The sequence below is a fragment of the Mustela putorius genome, unplaced genomic scaffold, assembly GCF_011764305.1.
Source record: "Mustela putorius furo isolate JIRA1106 unplaced genomic scaffold, ASM1176430v1.1 tig00004007_pilon_pilon_pilon, whole genome shotgun sequence".
In the NCBI taxonomy this organism is placed as follows: domain Eukaryota; kingdom Metazoa; phylum Chordata; class Mammalia; order Carnivora; family Mustelidae; genus Mustela; species Mustela putorius.
The window spans coordinates 152,185-177,532 of NW_025422145.1; the positions used below are offsets into that span (position 1 = coordinate 152,185).

Below are 25,348 nucleotides of genomic sequence, written 5' to 3' on the forward strand. Positions count from 1 at the left end.
CTTTCACTGTTTCATTTTTTTTTTTTTTTAAACAGAGCAGCTCAGGCTCAGGAATACTGGGGGAAGTATTTGTGATTTTAAGATTTTATTTATTTTATTCGACAGAGAGCGAAATCACAAGTAGGCAGAGAGGCAGGCAGAGACAGAGGGGGAAGCAGGCTCCCGGCTGAGCAGAGAGCCCGATGCGGGGCTCGATCCCAGGACCCTGAGATCATGACCTGAGCCGAAGGCAGCGGCTTAATCCACTGAGCCACCCAGGCGCCCCCACGGTTTCATTTTTACTCTGATTTTCCTCTTTTCTCCTCCTGTCTCCTTTCCACTCTTTCATTCCCTCACTTTCTTCTTTCAAAATCTAATATGGCAAGATTTTATGCTAATAACCAGGGAAAGAGAGAAATCTGTTGTATTGTCATGAGGAATCTCATATCCGCAGAGGAAGGCAGAAGGCCCAAAGGGAAATGAAAGTAAGTAGAAGTATAGCACCCAAAGTGATGCCCATACAGGTCTCACTGGGGCCCAGCTTGCCTAGATGTCTTCCACTCCTTGTCTCGAAGAATCTTCCGCTGGATTTTCCCTGTGACAGTCTTGGGCAGGTCTGAGACAAACTCTACCTGTTGGGAAAAGTTAGTCCAGAGTGGGCCATCTGTGACCTCAGTGGGGATGGGTTTTTCAGAGGAACTGCTATAGGGTGACAAAAAGCTGTTAAGGCTGGAGGCTCCAGGTGAGTGAGGACTGAGCCTGGAACACTCCAAGGGCAGCCCTTAGGCAATAAGAAGCTTTGGAAAGTGCTCTGAGACAAAGGCAAGAAGAGATGGCTGGAATGGGACATAAAGTTCTAGTCAGTGATGCCTGATGTACTCTAGGACAGGGGAGAAGCAGCACAGCAAACACAACGTGACACGGTCCTCAGTCACCTGAGCTTTCACATCAGACTCCCTGGACTGCCATCTCTCCTCTACTGCCTGCCTGGCTTTGGACAAGTCACTTGGCTTTTCTAAGAATTTCTGCACTGGGTAAACTGGAGGCAGCAACAACTGTGCTCGGTTATTTGAAGATAAAATGAAATTACGCAGACTGAGTTCTTGATGGGTAAACACTAAATAGGTAAACACTCAAAAACAGTGGCTGTGATTAACCTGGACTACAGACAGTAAATATTTAAGAGTTAGGAAACCTGACTTTGAATTCCAGCTCAGTCATTTCCAGTTAGCAAAATCATAAAATCTCTCCAATTTCATTTTTCATTATCTGCGGGGAAAAAAATATTTGATGTCGAGGACTCCATCTCTAATATTCCTGAATCCTAACATATGGACAATGAAGACAATTTACTTCCTGTTACAAGGCCCAGCTTGCCAGGGCATTGATCTAGGAGTCAGATGGCCATGGGTTTGATAGAAATAAGAAAAACTGGGATACTGACACCAGTATGGAAAAAGGTATCTTCTTAAAAGGTGATGCTGGGGGTCTTCCACAGGCAAGACTGAACTTGTTGAGGAAGGGGTTTGTTAAAAATCACAATGGGATGGAGCAGGGGTTGGGAAACTGTAATCTGAGGGCAAAATCCAGCCCTTCTCCTGTCTTTGTAAATTTTATTTCAACACAGCTACACCCTTTAATTCCCAGTGGTCTCTGGATCCTTCACACTGCAAGGCAGAACTGAGTAGACAGCGAGTAAGGGTAGGGATAGAGGGTAAAGAGAAACTAGCAGGGGAGATCTGAGAAGGGTTTGGTCTCAGTAAGGAGGGAAGAGATAGAAAGAATGCTGCCCAAAGCATTCTAGAGGAGAGACTTAAAAAAAAAAAAAAAGATTTTTATTTATTTATTCGACAGACAGAGATCACAAGTAGGCAGAGGCAGGCGGGGGGTGGGGGGGAGGCAGGCCCCACACTGAGCAGAGAGCCCAGTGTGGGGGATCGATCACCAGGACCCTGAGATCATGACCTGAGCCGAAGGCAGGGGCTCTAACCCACTGAGCCACCCAGGAGCCCCTAGAGGAGAGACATTTAAAAAGAGACACATCTATTGATATTGAATAATATAATGTTATATTGTGGATCCATTGGATACTCCAAAATATTAAGTTACAATTCAAAATTCATTGTATTTTGGGGTTGATTTGATTTCTAGTTTCCTTTTTTTTTTTAAAGATTATATTTATTTATTTGACAGACAGAGATCACAAGTAGGCAGAGAGGCAGGCAGAGAGAGAAGAGGGAGCAGGCTCCCCGATGAGCAGAGAGCCCGATGTGGGACTTGATCCCAGGACCCTGGGATCATGACCTGAGCCGAAGGCAGAGGCTTAACCCTCTGAGCCACCCAGGTGCCCTCTAGTTTCCTTTTAAAATGCTTATTATGCACTAGTCTTCTGAGTACTTTAAGTCTTACAAATATTAACTCTTCTTCTTAACAACCTGGAAAGGGGTAACACCATTATTCCCATTTCACAGATAAGGAAACTGAGGCACAGAGAGATTATTAAGTGATGGAGACGAATTTTTAATGAAGCTGTCTAATTCCAGAGACTTTGCTATACTGACTGCCTCACTGTGAGTTTGTGGCTGAAAGTCTGGCTGCTCAGAGATCCCTGCAAGAATGATTTAACCCTCCCAGCCCCTACTGCTGCAGCCAAGGACAGATTCCCTTCCCCGGGCCACAGCCCCATCCCAGCACAGCCTGCATCCAGGTCTGATCTACATGGGGCTATAAAGTACCCTCCCAACCTTGCCCACAGCTCAGGCAACTCTGAAAGGTTGTCCTAGCTGCAGATCACAACCCCATGGGGTTGGCTGAGGCCCCCCGTAAGGCTACATCAGAGCGCACCTTCACCTTCTGCCGAGTCCTGCTCCCTTCTCTCTCCTTCCCTTCTCTTTCTTTCCCCAGGTGTTGATTCCAAAGCACTCACTAATAAACCGCTTGTATGTTTATCTCCTGCCCAGAGTCTGTTTCTCAGAAAATCCATCTATGACAATCAGCCTGTGCCGACAAAGCATTAGTGAACTTCTGGTTTCTATAAACATCTCAGTAGCTTTAGGCTTAACATAGTTGCTCTCTTCTCTACCCAAGACTCAAAAATATATACCCTTTTCCTTTTCTCTGGGGCAAGTTCCTATCTTGGACCCACTTCCAAAAACTGGCTCCCCCCTTCAGTGTCAGCCTCCATGCCTTAGTTCCCTGCCCCAGAGCGACAACAGGTAGAGTGGACTCTATGCTTTTTGCCTTTTCTGCTAAGAGCACTTCCACTTTCCTGTGGGAAGCCACCCCCCTCTCCCTCAGTCCAGATCATAGGGGCAGGGCAGTCTTCGCTCCATCTTTCCTACACTTGCTTCAGAGGTGATCACAAGACCCAGAAGTGGCCAGAGTGTTCCATCACCCTGGTTCTAGGGATTATTTAATGATGGGCTCCTGACCTAAAGTAGTTCACTGAGAATCAACCTGAACACTTTCACTGGTGCTTTTGGGGGATAAATGCTCTTTTATTACTATGATTAGCTAAATTGTTAAAGACCTGTGTTTGGACCTGCTGTTGGCCATTACAAAAGGGAAACATTTTAAGAAATGAAGTCAATACTTTCTGTAAAGAAAGAGGGTCAAAAGGTGAAAGAATTATCACTGACCACATTATTTGAATGCCTGGTACCGGTCACAACTAAAGCTGTCCCTGCCCCTGGACAGTTGTGTGAGCAATAAAAATTGTGTTCAATTTCTTTTTTTTTCCCAAGATTTTATTTATTTGACAGACAGAGATCACAAGTAGGCAGAGAGGCAGGCAGAGAGGGGAGGAAGCAGGCTCCCACCGAGCAGAGAGCCCGATGTGGGGCTCGATCCCAGGACCCTGAGATCATGACCTGAGCTGAAGGCAGAGGCTTTAACCCACTGAGCCACCCAGGCGCCCCTAATTTCTTTTTTTTTTTTTAATTTAATTTAATTTTTTCAGTTTCCAAGATTCATTATTTATACACCACACCCAGTGCTCCATGCAATACGTGCCTTCCTTTCTGTTGCTGACAACCGAAAGAATCCTGGATAAATAGCGAGATCCCAGTGCAGAGAGTAGGAATTTGGTGAGGAAGTTGGGAGCATCCAACTTTCAATTCAAAGCCACCTAAAGGCTGAGGCAAATATTCAAGCCTCCAGACAGCTTCTAGATGTTCATAATCCCATATAACTTTGGAATTACAGGCCTCATCCAAAGTCTGAAGAAGAGAAATACAAGAAGAGATATCTCTCTCCTTCCTCAAGCTGGGGGAGCAAGGGAGCTCAGAGACCTCACCTTCCTTGGGTACTTGTATGGGGCTGTCACTGACTTCACGTGCTGCTGCAGCTCCTTGGTGAGCTGGTTAGAGTCATGGGACAGAAACTCTGGGGCCAGGACCACAAATGCCTTTACCACCTGCAACAAAGATGAGGGCCAAGAGAGAAGGCATTGGAGTATTGTCCCCTGGAATAATGCAGAAGCAGGGCTAAGGTTTCCAACACAGCACCCCCTTTATATACCCTCAAATGTGCCTCTAGATACCTGGGTGAGAGAAAGGGAGAAAGTAGGGATAACAATGGCTAAGTTTCCAGCTCTCCCTCAAGTGGCTTACTGGATGGGCAGGTAGGACTGTAAATTGAAACCACCCTCACCTCCTATCAGTGGTAGAGACAAACTCCTTATAAGACAAGAGCAAAAAATGAAGACTGGGGGCCATAAACCTAAATGATTTTTTTAACCACTCCAAACTGCAATTTGTACATCTATAAAATGATGATCAATTATCATACTTAATTCATGGGAAATTAAATGAAATCATATATAGCAAGCCTTGGCCCAGTGCTTGGCACAGAGGGATTTTTGGTAGGAGATCCCCTTTGGGTCTCCCTTCCCTAGTGGCTTCTGTGATTTCAGTGGCTGATATGGCCAACACCTGCCAGAGATAGGAATTTATTCAATGTGTACCCTCTTGAAATGTACTTGGACACTGACCCACACCTTTGTACCTTACCTTTCTCTATACATATACCAAGTTCTACTAGACTCCATCTGGGCCTGTTTCTATGATCATAGCATTAAAGGGGTCTTTCTTCTTCCTTATGTTCTCATTGTAAAGCCCATGGCTCAGGGGCTCTACCTTTTGGCTCTAATTCTTCCTCTGTTCTGGTCAGGAATCAAATTCTGATTCAAATGCCAACCAGCAGAATAGAATGGAATCCCTGTAGCCTCATAATAATAGACCACATATGGTGTTTGCTATGTGCCAGGCCTTCTTGCAAGAACTTTACAAACATTAATTTGTTCAATTCTTGCCCAAGATCACACTGCTGGTAAGCAGCAGGGCTCTCCAGCCTCCAGATTCCATGATCTTAACTATAATGAACTGTGTCCTTGTTTCCAAAATCTGCACACCCCCACCTCCCACCCTTGCAACTCCAGTCTGCTGCTCCCACGTCACCTCTCCTCGGACAGGGTCAGGGCTGCTGACTACAGCCGTCTCAACCACAGCTGGATGCTCCATCAGTGCATTCTCAACCTCTGAGGGCCCAATCCGGTACCTGTAGAAGAGCCTGTCTTTCAGAGAACGCTGGGCACGCAGCCTCTAGGCCAGCCCAGAAGCTCAGAGCCAGCCAGAATAAAGATCCAGGTTTCCCTTCCCAGCCCAGAAACCAAGCTCACCCGCTAGAGTTAATGATTTCATCTCCCCGCCCCAGGTACTGGAAATAGTCGTCTTGATCCTTGATTGCCCGATCTCCAAGGATCCAAAAATCCCCTCGAATGTTGGCTGCTGTCTTCTCAGGATTGTCCTAGCGACCACAGGAAGTCATAGTCACTGTAACTGCAAAGCTGAAATCCTCTTCCCCAGGGCTGGCACGAGTAACTACACGTGATGATCTTGACCGGGCCTGCCAACCTCAGCCTCAGATGGACCTGGAACTTACCCCTTTATTCCAATTAATGTCCCCAGTGTCTCTGACCTGCTCCCCAGGGTCCAGTCTGAGGGATAATACTGATGCATTTATCCACCTCTGCTCTAGGGCATTACTTTGTAGTAAGCACACAATAAATGGCAGCAACTATTAGTATGGCATTTATTATTTGATTGTTTTATCATTTTGGTATAAGAAGGTGTGTGTTTGAGGTCTTCCCTGTCCATTTTTAAAATAGTGGTGTTCTTGGCTGACTCTTAGAATCTCTGACTTCACCATCCATCCTCACCCATACAGGAAAGTGGTTGGACTTAAGGATCATCTAATTCTAACGTTCCAAGGTCTGAAGACAGGGATGCTCTCAACTATTGGTGAAATCTCAATGTCATATCTAGCGTGGCTCTAAAGGACATTGTTAGGGGAGAAATTTGGAGAGAGGCAGGGCTGCCCTTGGGAGAGTACTGCTGTATGTAGTTTGGGGGCAATAAACTTTTTTGGCCTGAAACAGTTTTGGAGTGGAGTAGAAAGGGTAATGGGAGGAAGATAATTCTTCAAAAGGAAACTTAGGGGTAGGTTAAGGATGACAGGGGTGAATACCCAGTTTTTTCTCTCTGCAAAGTACCCATTATTGGACACTGGACACTCTTTGTTCCAAGTCCTGTCATGGTTTACCTCTTGGGAGGTATATAACTTTGTCCCCCACCAACCCTCTCAGAGTCTCCACTATCCCCACAGAGAACAGAGGGGAGGAGTGGGTTCCTCACCACATAGCCAGAGAAGATGCCTATAGGTCTGATGGGCTTTACCCTGATGCCCAAGTCTCCCTGTGTACCAGGAGGCAAGATCTTGCCCTTGTCGTCCAACACCTGAAAGAGGAAGCAGATAGGAAGAAGATTCTGCAGAACAGGAGGTGGCTAGAGTGGCAATGTGGAAGAGTTGAGCTGGTCTGATGGAAGACCCCCTTACTCCAGTGGTGACCAAAAACAAGAACAAGAAGCCAAGGGCAGCAAAGAATTTTACACCTCAACTTCTAAGCCTGGGATGGTTGAGGCAAAGCCCCTTATGGAGACAGGACCAGATGAGCTTGGGAAGAATCTTCTGGCTGTAGGAGCTCAGTAAATATAATAGCCTCCCATTTTCTTTGAGGGCCATGAACTTGGACATCAGACAGATCAAAACTCAAAGTATGCCTCTGCTACCTTACTAGTTGATTTGAGCTGACTGAGCTCTATGTTTCAGTGCCTTCATTTGTCTAACAGGGATGATAATAGCTTATGTCACAGAACTATATGAGAATGAAGGAAGGTATTTTTAAGAAGGTATTTAAAAATGATTATCACAGTCAGGGGGAGGGAGAAGCAGGCAATTACAAGTAACATTGAATAGAGTAAAAGTTAACACTTCAGATACATATACCTATGCACATAACCATAGACACAAATTCTATACATTGGAATTTAGCCCAAATAAATAATAAGGGAAAAGAGCAAAATTCTAGCTAAGACATCTTGCTTGTTGTTTTTACTAGAGAAAATTTTGGAAATCATCCATTGACCAACAAAAGGCATAAACAGTAGTGGAACCATCCAATCTACTACTATATAGTCATTAAAATTCATATTGTAGATAGGTTATTATTTGACTTGGAAAGATAGTCACCCCAAATTATTCAAGATAAAAGTAAATTACAAAATGATATGTCAAGATTCACCCTTATTTTTTAAAAATGTATATATTTATAGAAATGGCTAGCTACTTCATTTGCTGGCAATTCAAAGTGGTTTTCTCTGGATGATAAAAATATGATTAATTTTCTTTGGTCTTTCCTCTCTCCCTCCCTTCCTTCTTTTCATCCTTATCCTTCCCTTTTAAATATTATTTAAATATCTTTAATTTTTCCTCAGTGAACAATGCAATAAATAAATTACTGAAAAATTAGTGTATTCCCTACATTTCCCTCCCTCCTTAGAGCCCCTAACAAACCTGCACATCATAATGGGGAATAGCAGTTCCCAGGTAACCAGGTTTGAGTTTCATGGTCTTGGAAACTCTGCAAGTGAGTCCCTGCAGAAGATGGTAGACAGATTGGCAAATCTTAGGAGGAGTTATATGGTCACAGAAAAATTAAAAAAAAAAAAAAAAAAAGATTAAGCAGAGCAAATTCTAAAACAGTCCTGAAGTTGCCTTTTCTTGAGTCGCTCCCTTCCACGCCTGTTCCAGGCTGCCTTCCCTTTACTGGATTCCCATCCCGGGGTTGCGCTAAATTTTTTGGAAAGCAATCTGACTGACCCCTCCCCAGGGAAAAGGAACTGACAACCACATTTTAATCTCTTTAGTGGGAGCTATACTTTAATAAGTGACCATGGACCACAAAAGTCCTTTAAAACAATATGGGATTAAATTACCTCCCATAAGAGAGCCAGCTCTGCTTGAATGCTAAAATGAATCCCACAGAGATGCTGGTGTTTAAAGGAACATTCCTGAAACATGGCTTTTTCAGAAAGGCTAGAAGCCCTTGCAACACATCCACTGTCCTCATCCCCACTTGCAAAGCTCTTCTACATCACAGCGCTCTCATCCATAAGCCCTCCAGGAATCCTGCCAGGGGGCCCGCTAGACATAGAGGGCTGTAAGATAAAATAGTGGAGAGGGGACCAGAGGTACTAAGAGTCATAGGTAAGAGGCACTGGAAAGGTTGCTGGGGAAACTAAAAGCAGCAGTGTACAGAGCAATGCAAATGCTCCTGGTGCTCAAGGGGCCCCAAGAGTTCTAAGAAGACATCTCAGCAGGGAAGGTGGGGTCCTACTGGGTTCTTCTCCCCATAGCTCACTTTTGTCTGAGCAGCTTAGGGCTAAGTCTGATGCACTTGATAAATTTGGGTCTCTGCTGAAATGCTACCGCATTACAGAGGACTTTCCTGACAACCATATCGGAGATGCCAGTCCCTCATCCCACATCACCCCATCTCACCTGTTTTACTTTCCTCCCTAGAACATCTCACTGACTACCATGTCCTACATCTATTAATTTGTCTCAGCTCCCCACTCCCACTGGAATGTAATGTCCGAGACAGGAGAGCTTTGGCTAACTTGTTTCTGTTCAATTGTCAATACCTATTCCATAGCAGGTGCTCAATAAATATTTATTGAATAAGTGCCTGATAAGTGGTGGCTCATATTTTTACTCTCAGAAAGCCTTTCAAAGCCCATCAGGTGCACCAGCCCACTGGTTCCCCCTAGGAGCAGATACCGTTTCTGTCTGGCCATAGAATTCTCGGATGTCCAGTCCCGTCTGGGCCCTCCAGTTCTCCAAAGTGTCTGTAAGGAGGGATTCTCCACCACTGAAGCAGTTCTGTAGATGTGGGAACTTGTAACTGAAGGAGAGAAGGTAGGTAAATGTTCCCCCTCAGCCTCCCTGGAATGAAACTCTGTCTAGGCAAGAGGACTCCAGGTACTTTAATGATGAGGTAGGCTTCACAGGGCAACCCATGCTTAACGGTCCGAGAGATGAGCATATATATATGTGGTGGAGACACAAGGATGGACCGATAAACCCAGAGGCTCATACCAACCCCCAAAGTGCCATCACCTAGAAAGATCCTGTTGTATCAACATCCGGTAAACGATGGGTGCTCCTACCATGTTGTTGATGGGGTAGCTGGACAGCACCTGGAGGGAGAGAGCCGGCTGACATTAACCACTAGGCTAAATGCCGAATTTACCAGCATGCACCGTGGCTGCAAGCATGGGGCCTGGAGTTGGGCTCTGGATTTAAATCCTACCTTCTTTATTCTGTCTATTTCAGACCAAATCCTCAAACCAAAAATAACAGAGAAATAACCACCTATCATTACGGAGATACAGGTCCAGGACTACAGGCTGAAAGGACTAGATTACAGGTCCTGTAATATTTGTCAAATTCTGGCTCCTCCAATAACACCCTTCTAGAATTATGTAAACCATCAGTCCCCAAGGGAAGTCACTGTTGCAAATCGGTTGTATGGTCTTGGTTAAGTCATTTAACCTTCCAGGTCTCGCTTTGGTAATAGATAAATTCCAGCCCTATTTTCCTGAAGCATTCTTGGGACATAACTCAGGTAGAAAAGTGCTGTGAAAAGTTAAAAATACGGGGGCAACTGGGTGGCTCAGTCAGTTAAGTGGTTGAGTCTTGCTTTTGTCTTGGGTCATGGTCTTGAGGTCCTCAGATTCAGCCCCTTGTTGGGCTCCAGGCTCAGTGGAGTCTGACTGAGGATTCTCTCTCTCCCTCTTCCTTTGCCTCTCCTCCAATCACACACATACAGGCGCTCTCTTTCTCAAATAAATAAATAAATAAATATTTAAAAAAGAGGAAAGTCAGAAGTGCCTATAAACAATTCATAGAAGTGTTATTAAAAATAGCTAGTACTGATTAGTTGCCTGCCCCTGTGCCATCTCATTGAATTCTCATAATAACCTCATGGAGTGTGTATTATCACCCACATTTTAAGAAGGAAAACTGTGAGTCAGAGAGTTAAGTAATTTGTCCAAGGTCATACCAACTAACAGGGACTAGAACCAACATTTCTGGCCCTTACTTTCAACGTGTTGCAACACTACCTCCATCCCACGTTTTGCTTTGTGTATAATGTATCACGAAGAGAGATTCAGGCAAAAGTGTCTAGAAAAAAATATTAACATTAGCACAACATGCAATTATTTCTTCAAACTGTGCTTTAAAAAAAGATTGTATTTATTTGTCAGAGAGAGAGAGAGCACATGTGCAAGCACAAGCAGGGTGAGCATTAGGCAGAAGGAGAAGCAGGGTCCCCAGTGATCAAGGAGCCTGATGCTCCGGATGTGGGACTCGATCCCAGGACCCCGGGATCAAGACCTGAGCTGAACATAGACGCTTAACTGACTGAGCCACCCAGGTGTCCCTCCTCTGAGTGTTCCTGATGAACTGATATAAATGATGAAAAATTTCTCATTTCCCTTATTGCTTTGCCTTACAGGAAGCTCAACAGGAAATGAGCTACTTATTTGCTATACTTCTTACTCTCCTTAACCCAACCTACTCAACTCACTGATATCTCCACTCTATATTTTCCTAATATGCTTTACAATTTCACATCTGTTTTCATGCTGCTGTTTTCCATTTGTGACAGTTAACAAAAGCCATTTCAAATCCTTTTTGGAAAGAGGCGGTTACTCTGTTTACATTTGTTTAAAACAGAGAATGACAGAACCATTTGAAGAGAATCTCTTGAGAGAATCCAGACCATGCCTGACCTTTTGACATTTAAGTATGCCATCCAAGCCTCAGATTGCCCCCAGGGTCTCTGTTGCTAGCCAAACAGAAGCCTGAGTGGGCTATCAATTGCTTCAGAGACCTGGAGGCCCCAGGACACCAGTGGCCCAACTTCCCAACTATATTGGAGATCCAACATAGGGCATGCCTTTGCAAGCAAAATAATCCCATTTCCATTGCTTTGTTGCTCCAGGGTCATGAAATATGTAGATTTTATTTAATGGCTGTCCCGTTAAGTTCCACAGGAAAAAAATCTGATACTCTAACACCGAAGCAAAAGCCCATTAAATATGTTTTGACTGAACGGATGGCCTATGATAACTGCCTCCTGAATATATCCCTTTTATCTGTATAAAAGTCTCTCCTTTCTTGGACCAGGAGCTCCATGGGGGCAGGGACCATTTCCATCTTGCTTACCGATTACTGTCCATCCATGTGGCAGGAGTTAGTAAGTATTTGCTGAATTGAAAGAAACTGTAATAAACTGGAGTGTGCAAACCTTGGGCCATCTCTGACCTTCTGGTGCAAACTGGATCCTGTCTTACCTTTAGAATGACTTCTGGGTCAAACTTTGGCAAAAGATGGATAAATGTGCACGCTCCTGCTATCCAAGGTTGCAGAAATGAAGTCAAGATGTTCAGTATCCAAGCTGTGTCTGATATGGTCCATATTATGTCAGAGGCTTGCAGGCCCATCCATTTGCTGAGAATAAAGAAGAAACACATGTACATCCAAGTACATGAGAGCATGCTGGGGTGGGTGGAACATGAGTTGGAGGTATAGAGGCATAGAGGGGTGTGAGTGTGCATGCGTGTGCGTGTGTGTGTGTGTGTGTGTGTGTGTGTGTTGTAGCACTGTATGTAAGTATAAGCAGGCAGGAAGAAAGAAAGTTGTTCTAAACACATGTCCTATTTAAAGAAGGAGTGAGTATTCAGAAGGTGTAACCCCAGCTGACAATGGCCTTACAGATAATTGAGTCTCATTCTCATTCTATCCCCAGAACTTAGTACAGATTTTGGCATGAGGTAACCACCCAAAAAATGTTTACTAACAAAAGACATCTAAATGAATATCCTAAAAAGTCGCCTTGCTAAGTTCAAGTTTGGTCAGATAGACCTTTGGTTCTCTTTTCTTGAAGAATCATGAATTGCCTAAGCATAGTTGAAGGTCTTGTACAGGGTGAAATGTGTCTCTTTTCTCTTTTCAGGCCAGAATAAAAGTTATTAGCCCTGTCTTGAACAAAAAATGATTTAGGCTAGACATGAAGAACTTCCCTGTGACTGGGAATCATCACAGCTTGTGACTCTTACTGAAAAAGATTAATATTTTCAGCTCTGTAGGGAAATTGGGTCATAGCCTATAAGGGGTGAGAGGTGGAAATTTAGTATCTTACTTACATTTAAGTGATTTATCACCCCATCTTTTAGAAACTGCATTTTACTTTAACTCTTCTATTAAATAATTTAATTTTCCTGTACTGCAGACACATAGATGGGGCATTTACGTGTTTCAGATTTTTTGGCATTAAAATATTTTTCCAGTTCTAATACTAGACTTTTAACATGATAAGTAGGATATCCTGGGGGAAAAAAGACCCTGAATAGCTCTTATTATTGCATGACAACTTTGGCACTGTATTTTTTAATTCCATTGGCGAGGGTGATATAGTTAAAGAAAATTCTGAATTATGGGATCTGAGATCCAGAAATTCTGAATTTCAGTTCATTTCATTATAGTTCATCCTTGAACAACATGGTTTGAACTGCATGGGCCCATTTATATGCAGATTTTTTCAATATAGTACAGTACTATATCTGTATTTTCTCTACCTTATGACTTTCTTAATAAAATGCTCTTTTATCATGCTTACTTTATCGAAAGTATGCCATATATAAGGCATGTAACATATAAAATAGGTGTTAATTGATTGTTTATCTTATCAGTAAGGCTTCTGGTCAATTACAGGTTATTAGTAGTTAAGTTTTGGGGTAATCAAAAGTTACACCTGGGTTTCAGCCACCCAGGGGCCAGTGTCCCTAACCCTTATATTGTTCAGGAGTAAACTATAATCCAATTACAGCTTCCATCTCAACAGATTTTAAAAGTAATTTGATGCTGGTATTCAAAATGCCCTCTTGGAAAGTAGACAGCATCAGTGCAAATAACCAGCATTTCAAAGGACAAAATATAGATTGGACTGGAAGGGGAAAATGCATATCTACCTTGTGCTAATCCTATTAGACACATGGCTTAAAACTCTGAAGAGGTTTAGAGATCCCAAGTTACCTGAAACAAAAATGTCCCACCAAAGGTCACTAGATATCCAACTTGCTAAGCCATGCTCCCTCTTGCCCCCTTCCCAGCTGTCTTTCTCAGAAGCACCAGATGGTAACCCATCCAAAGAGAACCGGATTTGAGCTCAGAAATGTCTCATGCCCTGTTCATGTAGTTCTCTGGAGAGAAAGGGTTTCGCTTACCTAGCATCCATCTTGGCCTTGATGCCCAGGCTGGCGTGGGAGTGTTCCGCCATCTTCGGAAGACCACTAGTCCCACTGGTGAAGTAGATGGCAGCTGCTTCTTGGCTTCCAGTCTCCACACAGCAATGATTGGTAGATGCTTCTCTGACAAAGACAAAGACTGTCACATTCTCAGATCTCACTGGAACACTAGATGTCCCAGCAACTCACCTCTTCCTACCTTCCCTGATGCTGGCAAGGGCAAATCAGCCAACTCACTTCAGGAGGGGTGCTTACGAATGGTTAAGATCAATGGATTCTGAGTTAGTCATACTTGGGTTCAAGAACAACTCAGATTTGGCACTTTATGTGACTTCAGAATATTGAACTTCTCTGAGTTTCACTTTCTGTATCTGTGAAATGTCATCAATAATATGAGATGGCTCATAGAGTTACTGAGAAAATTAACTGTAACACAAAGATAATGAGCAACTTGCCCTGCAAAAACTCAATACATGTTAACCTGATGGTTGTTGGAAGCCCTTGCATGATACCAGGTTAATAGTAGGTGCCCATTTAGTATCAGTTTTCACAGTACAACCTCCTCTATTTCCTTGACTTTCCTCTCTTGAACACCTATCTCCTCTCATGTCCTGATTTCAAGTCTCTCAAAGATGGTTGCATGTAGTCAACTTCTCTGACAGTTATCTTAAAGATCATGACATTAGGAAAAGCTTTTGTTCCCCCTGGGGTTTCTAAGGTCTGTGTCTCTAATGGAGGCAGGGAAATGCATTCTTCCAGTCAAGCTTGCCATACACTCTTGGAAGGACTCATACAGTCCTCTGCTTCAGAAGCCTAGCCCAGAGATACCAAGGGTAAGAAGAGGATACTCAGTATATCAGCCTCCTCTGCATTTTACTGCGTATGCTTTTGGGCTCCCCTCTGACTCCTGCCGGATTTTCAGTAAACAGCTCTGAGCATTTCAATCCACTTCGTGGTGCTTCTGGTGTGGACTATGGCCGATTCACTTTGTGCCCCAGGATTTCTCTGTTGCCACGAGAACATGGGACTCTGAGCCTACTCTGCATGCATGCATGCTTGTGCAGCCTGGAAGTGTGGGGTCGATGATACCCACCCCCCATACAACCCTCCACCAATGGGGCTCAGGTGCTGATGGCTCAAACCTTGGCAGTCCTCCAGTGAATAATCCTGAGAGGCATTCTGTGTGGTCCCTGCAGATCAAGCCCACTTATGCCATGTAGTGACTCGATAACAAACTCTTAAATAGCTTTTCTTTCATCCTTGCTTCACATTCCCCAGGCCCACACTCTGCTCCCTGGAGCTCCCAAACAAAGCACCTGCACATAAGTGCTTTGCTCAGTTTCCACTTTTGGTCAAAACACAGGCTGAGACATGTAGCTACTCACCGTAGTAGAGTCTTAAAGTCAAGCCACCCGTCCCGGCTTTTCTCAGATACCAGTAGCTTCATTTTCAGAGAAGGGCACTCAGAGGCCACGGTGTCCACTATCTGGGACACTTCATCCCCAGCCACGATGGCCCTAGCTTTAGACTCCTGCAGCCTGTAGAGGATGTCCTTTGCTTTCATTTGGATAGTCCCGGGCATGAAGACAAGGCCTAGAGAAGCCAAATGTCTTAGAGAGAACTGGGTGGGAGGGTTATCTTCTTTCCTAAAGAAGACTGATATAAACAACCAGTGGGGAGCATATGGGGGTAGAGGGGTTGAGGAAGGGATGACCAATGGGGAATATCAATATTAAGGCACCAAAGATCAGAGAGTGATTTCAACACGGATTTCCTGGGTGTGTTAGAACAGTAAGGAGTCTACCAGGACTAAGGAGAGAAAACGAGTTGCCTGATGTCATGCCATGGACAGGCTAACTCCCTTGCTCCTGCTCCCCATCCACATACAATGCCCTACAGGAGCTTCCTGTAGCCCAAGACTTTCATACAGTAATTAAACTAAGTATTGTGCTGGCAAAGTGAGCACAGTAACTGAACTAAGTAAAGGCTCTTGGAATTTCTCCATCCTATAACACGGGTCTAGCTCTCAGCCCTGGTTACTTCTCCCGAGCCTGGAACACAGAATTATCTTGGCCAAGAGTGCTCTTAGCTTTCTTTGTTTTTGTCTTCTCTCTTGATAACATCCATGTGATTTTGTTTATTCTTCTGGAGAAAAACTAGACTTATATTTCACCATTTACAAAGCTTATTTCACATGTTCCTCCTCATGAATAGCTTGTACCCCTGGCTTACTTTATTCCCACTCTTAACACTTCAGGATCCACACTGCAGACCTGTTAACCATCCCAAGTATGTCTCCAACACGATGGCCATGTCGAGTCAGGTCCACAGAAGAAGAGACACATGTCCCTCGCTAAGTTCTCCTTCCTTTCAGACTGTAATATCTCAAAGTGTCATCTTCCTTGTGTGGCCTATTCACTCTCTTCATGGGGCCTCAAGTTCCTACAATTGTCCCTACATTTCCTTTGATTATTTGACCATACTTCCATCTTCCACCTCACTGATGGGAATACCTGTTGCATGTGAGGGAGCCCAGGAAGCGTAGGGTGGGAATGAAGATAGGTTGTGCAGGTGTTTCTCTGGCTTTCTCATACCTTTCCATTTCTCATCTCTCGAATCTAAAGGCTGATGATTCTTGAATTTCTATCCCCATCTCAGACATTGTGCCCTTCAATGCAACAGCTCACTTTCCATCCCTTCTTTTCTCCATACATATTTTTGATTGAGATATAATAGACACATAACACTGTACTAGGTTTAGTCATACACATAATTTGATATATGAATATATTATGAAATGATCACCATGCTTAGTTAACATCAATCACCACACATAATTACAAATATTTTTCTGATAATAACAGCTTTCAAGACCTATTCTTCGCTGCTTTCAAATACACAATAGAGTATTGTTAACTATAGTTCCCATGCTGTACATTACATCCCCAAGACCTATCTATATTGTAACTGAAACTTCTCATCCCTTCTTGAACATCACATGGGTACCCCTAACTCAACAGTTACCGAATTGAACCTGCCATCTTACCCTGACAGCCCCATACCTGCTTCTCCCTGTGGTCTTCACTTTGGTGAAAGCTCGAAGCATCTACCCAGATGCCAGAATTTCTATGACTTCTCCATCTCTCCATGGCTCTCTTTCTCTATCATAGGTCACTCATCAAAAAATGGTGTTCTGAGAGTCCTCCTAATTGTCTCTTAAATCTACCCACTCTCTACCACATCTCTACCACCCCATCCAAGGTTGAAGCCAGCATCATTCCTTGTTTCCTCTCTGGGTTTCCCACTCCTACTCTAGCCCTCCCCCATCCCATCTTTATGCACCACCCAGGGTGACCTTTTACAAACAGAGTATGATCATGTCACTCAATCCATCCATGCTTTTCCATTCCTCACTGGATAAGGATTCAGAACCCTCACCATGGACCTCAGGGGCCTGCCCATTGTTCCAGGCTCACTTGTCACTTTCTCCCTGTTGCCTCTAAACACTCAGATATCTTTTCAGGTTTTCTCATAATTTGCAAGCTTCCATTTTCTCTGTGCTGTTCTCTCTGCTTAGGGCATTCCTCTCTGCATCTTCTCCTGGCTGAATCCCACTTACCCTTCAGATCTCAGCCCAAATACCATTCCACTGGGACCCCCTCAGATTAGTCAGTTCAGGTCTCCTTTTATCACAGGGATTGGCAAAATTTTTCTGCAAAGGCCCAAATAGTAGATATTTTAGGCCTTGTGGGCCAGATGCTCTCTATCCCAGCTACTCAAGTCTGCCATAGTAGTGCAAATGCAGCTACAGCCAGTGTGTAAACAGGGTATATGGCTGTGTTCTAATGAAACTTTATTTACAAAAACAAGCTGCACACCAGATTTGGTCTATAGGTCATCGTTTGCCAACTTTTTTTCTTTCAATACGTTCTTATTAAATTCTCATGCCATTTATCAAAATTGTGATTCAATAATTATGCATGCAACTAATAGTTTAAAGGCAATCTCCCTCCAAAGATCTTTAAGCCCCATGAATGTATAAACCATGAGTTTATACATTTGAGTATGCGTTTTGTCTACTCTATATTAGCAACCTTTAGCACACTGCTTGGTACACAATTCACTTAGAAAATCGAACAAAGGGTGGCATTAACATATGAGGAAAGACAGCATGCTATGGAGAGGGGACATCTTTTGGGAGGGGTGGTAGAATTTCACTACCAACGGCTTCATAAGGGAGATGGTGACCTCTGCAAAAGACCACTACCAGGAGGTTCATTACCAACCTGCTCGCATGCAGCCCAGAGTCACCAGCCACCACTCAGGCACGCGGGGCAGCACCACCGCCACACGGTCCCCAGGCTGCAGGCTGCATGCCCCCGAAAGGACATTGGCTGCCTGCTGGCTGAGTTCCCTCAGTTGGCTGAAGTTCCACACTACTTCATCCCCATCACCGTTCACCCACCAGAGGGCTGGGCCTGGAGGTCGCTTGCCAGCCTGAAGAAAGAGAAGGCCTGCTGATTAGGGTGGGTTGGTGCACACATGCGTGTAGAATAAATCCTGCCTTGCAATTGTCACATCAGTGCTTAGTAGACTTGCTGATCTCAGGATCCCCTCCACACTCCAAAGACCTTTTATTTACATGGGCTCTATCTATCCCTACTTACTACATTAGAAATTAAAACTGAGAAATTTTACAAATGTGTGCTTTTACAAATAACAGAAACAAACCATTATACATTACCACAAATATGATGTTTTAATAAAGAGGTAAGTATACTTTCTAAAACAAACAAAAGAGTGGCTTCGTTTTACATTTTTGCAAATTTCTTTAACACCTTCCTTAATAGCATATAGTTGGATTCCATTACCTTCCTGCAGTACCACCTGCCATGTAGCCTCTGCAAAAGACCACTACATACTTGTCAGAACGTGACAGTGAAAAGGGCAAATGTTATGTTAGATTTATTTATTTGTTTTCCCCTCTCTATGTATTTATTTTTTATTATGGTCAAATATACATACCATAAAATTTACCATGTTAAGCATTTTTAAGCATACAGTTCAGTGATATTAAGTGCATTCACATTCCTGTGCAATCAACACCATCATCCATTGCCACAATTTTCCCATCTTTCTAGACAGAAACTCTGTCTTCAGTATATAAGATCTCCCCAGTTCACCACCCTCCCAGCCCCTGGAAACCAGCATTCTACTTTCTGTCTGTATGAATTTGACTGCTCTAGGAACCTCTTATAAATGGAAACACACAACATGTGTCCTTCTGTGACTGGCCTATTTCACGTAACATAGTATCTTCAAGATTCATCCTTATTACAGCATATGACAAAAATTTCATTTTTTAAAAGGCTGAACAATATATTCCATTATATGGCTGTGCGACATTCTATTTATCTATTCATCCACTGATCCTACCTTTTTGGCTATTGTGAATAATCCTGCTATGAACATGGGTGTACAAATATCTCTTCAAGATCCTGCTTTTCATTTTCATTTATTTCCATTTATTTTTTAATTTCCTTTTTTAATGTTTCTTAAAAGATTTTATTTATTTATTTGAGAGAGACAGAGAGAGAGAGAGAGAGCATAAGGAGGAGGAGGGAGAAACTGGGCAGGGAGCCAGATGTGGGGCTTGATCCCAGGACCCTGAGATCTTGACTTGAGCCGAAGTCAGATGGTTAACTGACTGAGCCACCCAGATGCCCAGTATTTTTTAACTTCTTCTTTGATTTCCTGGTTGACCCTTCCATTGTTTAGTAGGATGTTCTTTAACCTTCATGTACTTGTGATATTTCCAAATTTTTTCTTGTGGTTGACTTCAAGTTTCATCGTGTTGCTGTCAGAAAATATGCATGGCATGATCTCAATCTTTTTGTACTTGTTGAGGGCTGATTTGTGACTAGTATGTGATCTCTTCTGGAGAATGTCCCATGTGCACTAGAGAAGAATGTGTTTTCTGCTGCTTTAGGATGAAATGCTCTCAATATATCTGTTAAGTCCATCTGGTCCAGTGTGACATTCAAAGCCATTGTTTGCTTATTGAATTTCTGCATAGATGACCTGTCCATTGCTGTAAGTGCAGTCTTAAGTTCCCTACCAGTATTGTATTATTATCACTGAGTTTCTTTATGTTTGTTATTAATTGTTTTATATATTTGGGTCCTTCCATGTTGGGAGCATAAACACAATTGTTAGAACTTGTTGGATAGATCCCTTTATTATGATATAGTGTCCTTTTTATCTTTTATTACAGTCTGGTTTAAAATCTTGTTTGTCTGATATAAGGCTACTTCAGCTTTCTTTTGACATCCATTAGCATGACAAATTGTTCTCCACCCCCTCACTTTTGGTCTGCTGGTGTCTTTAGGGTTAAAATGAATCTCTTGTAGGCAACATACAGATGGGTATTTTTTTTTAATCCATTTTGACACCCTATGTCTTTTGTTTGGAGCATTTAGTCCATTTACATTCAGAGCAATTATTGATAGATATGAATTTGATGCCATTTTCTTGTTTTGTTGTTGCTTCTGGCAATTTTATCTGTTCCTTTCTTGTCTTTATCACTTTTGGTTTTTCTTTTGCACTCAGAGTACTCTTTAATATTTCTTGCATAGCCGGTTTAGTGGTCATGAGCTCCTTTAGTTTTCATTTGGCTGGGAGATTTTTTTAACTCTCCTTCTATTCTGAATAACAGCCTTGCTGGACAGAGTATTCTTGACTGCTGATTTGTCCATTGCACATTGAATTTATCAAGCCACTCTCTCCTGGTTTGCCAAGTTTCTGTTGAGAAATCTGCAGCTAGCCCTATGGGTTTTCCCCTTTAAGTTAGGGCTTCTTTTGTCTCGCTGCTTTTAGGATTTTTTTCTTTACCATTTTTATTTTGCAGATTTAATTATAATATGCCTTAGTGTTGGACCACTATTGTTGATTTTGATGGGAATTCTCTATGCTCTTGGATTTGCTTCCCTCTCCAGATTAGGGAATTTTTTAGCTTTTATTTTGTTAAATAAATTTTCTGCCCCCTTTTCTCTTCTTTTTCTGGTACTCCTATAATACAAAAGTTATTATGTTTGATGGAGTCACTGAGTTGCCTAAGCAAGACCCTGCTTTTGATTCTTGGGGATATATACCTAAGAGTGAATTATATAGATTATATAGTAATTCTATTTGAAATTTTGAAATTCTATTTGAAATTTTTTTTGAGGAGCTGCCATACTATTTTTCACAGAAGCTGTACAATTTTACATACCTACTGGTGATACACAAGGATTCCAATTTGTCTTGGTTTTGTTCTGAGATAGTTTTGATTTCACAGATTACCCTGAAAGAGCCTCAGGTATCCTCAGGGGTTCCATATCATAGTCTGAAAGCAGTACTAAAAAGTCAGAGAAAATTTAATAGTAATTGTGTTAGGTATTTAAAAATTCCCAAGAGTTGTATCATTTTGTACTTTGACCAGTAATGTGTAAAAGTGCCATTTTCCTCATAGTTCTATCAACAGGGTATGTTGTCAAATTCCTATATTTAGCTAAACTGGTAGATAAAAATATTATTTCAATGAAGTTTTAGCTTACATTACTCTTATTATGAGTGGGGTTGAACATTTTTTCTTATATTAAAGGGCCGTTTGTGCTCACTTGGCTTTTTTTAAGCATTTTATTTTTAAAGTAATCTCTATGCCCAATATGGGGCTTAAGCTCACAACCCCAAGATCAAGAGTCACATGCTCTACTGACTGAACCAGCCAGGAGCTCCTGAGCTCCCTTTTCTATAAACTGTCCATTCATATACCTGGCCCACTTGTATTTGGTTGTATATCTTTTTTTTTAATATTTTTTTTATTTATTTAACAGACAGAGATCACAAGTAGGCAGAGAGGCAAAGAGAGGGGGAAGCAGGCTCTCCGTGGAGCAGAGAGCCTGATGAGGGGCTCGATCCCAGGACTCTGGGATCATCACCTGAGCCGAAGGCAGAGGCTTTAACCCACTGAGCCACCCAGGCACCCCTGGTTGTGTCTCTTTATTCTTGATTTCAAGGAGCTCTTTTATGTTGGGAATATTAACTCTTATGCTATCACAGGAGTTGGATATCTTTGATCACTTGTCACTAGTTTATTTTGTTTATGGCATTATTTGTCAATGTAGTGGGTTTTTGATGTTTATGTAGCTAATTTATTAAATTATTTCTTTTATGGAGTCAGGATTCTGAGTCATGGTAGTAAAGACCTTTCTCATTATTCTAAGGAGGTATATAACTTTTAAAGAAAAGCCAAAATTAATTTAGATTAAATTTTTATCTGAAAAACTTGTTTTATAAAATGTTGACATTATTATTATTATTAAGATTTTACTTATTTCTTTGAGAGAGAGAGTTCCTACCACATGAGTGGTAGGAGGGGCAGAGGGAGAAGCAGGCTCCCCACTGAGCAGGGAGCCTGATACAGGACCCTGGGATCATGACTTGAGCCAAAGGCAAACACTTAACTGACTGAGCCACCCGGATACCCCTATTATTATTATTTTTTAAGAGTGTCTGCACCATGGACCATCTTCACCTAGAGGCCCAGCATTTGTGATCTGCACATCAAGGTTGTATTATGGTGCTGCCAACATCATGGTACGACTCCCTTTGAGCATCATGTTCTACCTCTTCCTCTATATTAGCCAGGAATACATCGTCCATGTTCTAGAATGGTGCACTGAATGGGATGGAATTCTAGAAGGTCAGGGAGGGAAATTTCCACATTGCCTTCTTTCTCTGTTATCTCATGGTAGAGCCCTTTTGAACAATTCCTGCCTAGTGGCCACCCTGCTTACACACCCGTGATGACAAGGACACATAATTTTCTGAGAAGACTAACTCATCCTTGGTCACTGCTGATTTTCTCTTACTCAACTCCAATCTACTTACTCTATGACCACAGCTCCCTTCTTATTTTACCCTAAGAGGTCACAAGACAGCATGTACATATAGGCAAACTGTGTGTCAGCGCTAGGGCGGGGGTGGGGAAGTGTTCGAAGTTGATCCACCTGGCACCAGCCCCAGAGTGCCCCTTTCTGCCAAGCCCATGCTGTCTTGCTCCTACCCATGCTGTCTTCATGGAAGACAGACATCTTTATAGCTCATCATAGTGCTCAATGAATATTTACAGAATGGGTTGATGAATTAATGAACTTTGTTCAACTTTGTGCCCCCTTTCCACCCCATTACCTTTTCCATGCCAGCCCAGTGATCTATCACATCACTAGCAAAGTTAAACTTCTCAGGGGCCTCCTGGTGACCCCACTGCAGGGATGTCAGTTGCTTGGTATGAAGGTGGACAGTGCGACTAGACATCTGGGTCCCCCATCGGATGCAAACCTGCTGGAGCTTCCACAGCCAGTGCATGGTCAGATCTGTAAAATAAAGAATTTACAGTAGTGAGTCTTTCTGTTATAGACAGCTCTAGGTCAGCTGCTTAAGGAGATTCATCACAACCTTATAGGGTTCTTCCAGAAAGGAATTTGTGGTGGTTATGTGTGAATTGGCACTCAGCATTCAGTACTGTTTCCTTCTGGTGTGCCATTCTCCAAAAGCACAACACCCAGTCTAAATCTTAGCTCTCCAGCCCTTCATGACAGTCCTATAAACATCTAATTTCATGCAATAAATACTTTTGTGTTTAAAATACCGTGGTGTGGTAGATTAAATTATTTTTTCCAACAACTGCCTCCTCCCTATCATAGGATTGTGTGTCCCCATTCATTTTCATGTGACTTGCCCAGTGCATTCTGGGGAAAAGAGTGTATTCACCTCTTATTGACTTTGGCTTGTTCATGGGATATGCTTTTGTCAATGAGGTGTGAGCAGATGAGATTGTGTAGTTGGTCAGGAACTCTTGCATTTCTGTTATTATGAGAGTAATGTATCACAGATAGGTGCTATGCCTTCAGCCTGGGTCCCCGGATGGTAGCACATGTAGTGGTGAGCTAAGCCCTAACAGCCACAACCAACACACAGACTCATGAGAAAAAAAATGTGTGGATATAATAAGCTCCTGAGACATATGTTATAATTGTTACTATAGTATATGCTGACTAATACAAATGACATCTACTTCCTTCAGCTGAATCTTGACTGAGATATAATTTTTCAAGCAAAGAAAAATTTAATTTGAGGGGTGAAACATTCATTACAGGTATACCTCAAAACAATAAAGCACTTTACTAATAATATAAGGGATCTGTTATTTACCCTACTTATTAACAATCATAAATAAACAAGTCTGTATTATACATTAGTCTTTCAGGTGACTATCTAAACTAATAGCATCCAAACTTTTAATTAACTGAGGTATCTTGAATACTATGCATATAGCACATGGGGCCTACACCTAGAATCGCATTAGAAATTATAACTGTTAAAAAAACAAGACAACAAAAAGAAAATTTAATTATTGTAATTATTGCTTTCATCTATGTGTTGGCTCCAGGGAACATAGTTCCAAGGCTGTGTAGGCTGGTCTCTGAGTTCCAACATGTTCACCTTGATGGGGGTGGCAGAATTTAACTCTAGGACCTTTGAGTCAATGAACCTAGCTAGAAGTCCTGCCAGTGGCTGGATTCCCATCCCCTTTTCTAGACACCAGCAGCCAGAATACTCAAAGTCAATGAACACTTGTGTCTTCTCTCCTATTTTCCACACGAACAAGTGAAAATATCCTTACCAGCTTCTAAGCAGCAATATTACTGCCTTTGTACCTTCTGGTCGCTCTCTCTTTCCATGGCTGGCTCTTGCTCATCCTTCTGGCCTTACCTCCTCAGATAGGCCTCCTTCCTGATGGCCATCCAACTCCTACCCCCTCTGACTGCCCTCCTCCCAGCCACCTCAGTCCCTCCCTTTGCTGTGCTATAGACACTTTTCCTTTGCTCCATGCTGCCTCGTCACTAAGACCAGGCCCTGTAAAGGTTCCTAGGATTGCAGCAGACTGCTTTTCCTGGAGATTTTCACTCTCCTCCACAGCCCTGACTTCTAGAGATCAGCTAGTGACTCATCAGCCAGCATTCCTGACAATAGTGCTCACCTGCCAAGTCCTTTGGGAAGTTTCTCTGGGGGTCTCTTGGTCCGCCCTCCACCTGAGCAGACAGCTCCTGAATCCCTACCACCTTTGATAAGAATGAGCTGACCAGGAAGATAGCTCCAGGAATCCCTGGGCCTTCATGGAGACCAGAGCTAATCATTAACTATGGACAGTTCCAGGGTCTTACATGGGGTGATAGCAGTCCTCCCTGTTGTGTTTATGGAATGCACAGTCCCAGAGCCTTGTAGGGGTGGGGGGGAGGGGAAGCAGCAGAGACAGTTCTTTTAGTTCAGGGAGCAAAGAGGAGATTTATGCTCAGGACTGACAGCAAGTTCTAGCTCCAACCAGGGAAAGAGAAACAGAACTTCCATGGGCTTGATGTCTGTTCTTTCACCTCCTTCAACCCCTTCTTCACTTTCTCTTTTGATGATTCTGCCTCATCTCCTTTATCTACACTCAGCCCATACAAGGTCTCACCCAGTACAGTAGCTAGGACCCCAGCTTCCTTGCAAATGACCCTCACATGTGTCTCCAGCCTGGATCTCTCTGTTGCATCCCAATCTGCTTGACCTCTCCC

At 42.8% G+C, this 25,348-nt stretch overlaps 1 protein-coding gene across 2 annotated transcripts; it reads right to left on the minus strand.

Moving 5' to 3' along the window:
- Positions 1–269: 269 nt before the first annotated feature.
- On the minus strand, positions 270–24,886 carry ACSM2B (acyl-CoA synthetase medium chain family member 2B). Of its 2 annotated transcripts, none has more exons than XM_004750269.3 (14): positions 24,775–24,886; positions 22,923–23,107; positions 17,978–18,188; positions 15,077–15,284; positions 13,671–13,814; positions 11,739–11,895; positions 9,496–9,575; positions 9,157–9,280; positions 7,891–7,971; positions 6,672–6,773; positions 5,657–5,784; positions 5,436–5,535; positions 4,274–4,393; positions 270–611 (listed from the first exon to the last, which is right to left on the minus strand). In XM_004750269.3, exons 2-14 carry the CDS (start codon positions 23,097–23,099, stop codon positions 507–509), a joined length of 1,737 nt encoding a protein of 578 aa, XP_004750326.1. In that variant the 5' UTR covers positions 23,100–23,107; positions 24,775–24,886; the 3' UTR covers positions 270–506. The 2 variants fall into 2 exon arrangements, with proteins under 2 accessions (XP_004750326.1, XP_044928048.1); XM_045072113.1 differs by lacking the exon at positions 24,775–24,886 and adding an exon at positions 24,418–24,509.
- Between the last annotated feature and the right edge of the window lie 462 nt (positions 24,887–25,348).

Bases quoted from the DNA above. Each gene is read 5' to 3' on its own strand.
- ACSM2B (XM_004750269.3), bottom strand. From the start codon at position 23,099: ATGCACTGGCTGTGGAAGCTCCAGCAGGTTTGCATCCGATGGGGGACC. The intron at 18,189-22,922 runs GTAATGGGGTGG...CTCTTTCTTCAG, and splicing joins ACTGGGCTGGCATGGAAAAG to GCTGGCAAGCGACCTCCAGG. The intron at 4,394-5,435 runs GTGACGTGGGAG...TCTTTGTTGCAG, and splicing joins CTGACCCTGTCCGAGGAGAG to GTGGTAAAGGCATTTGTGGT.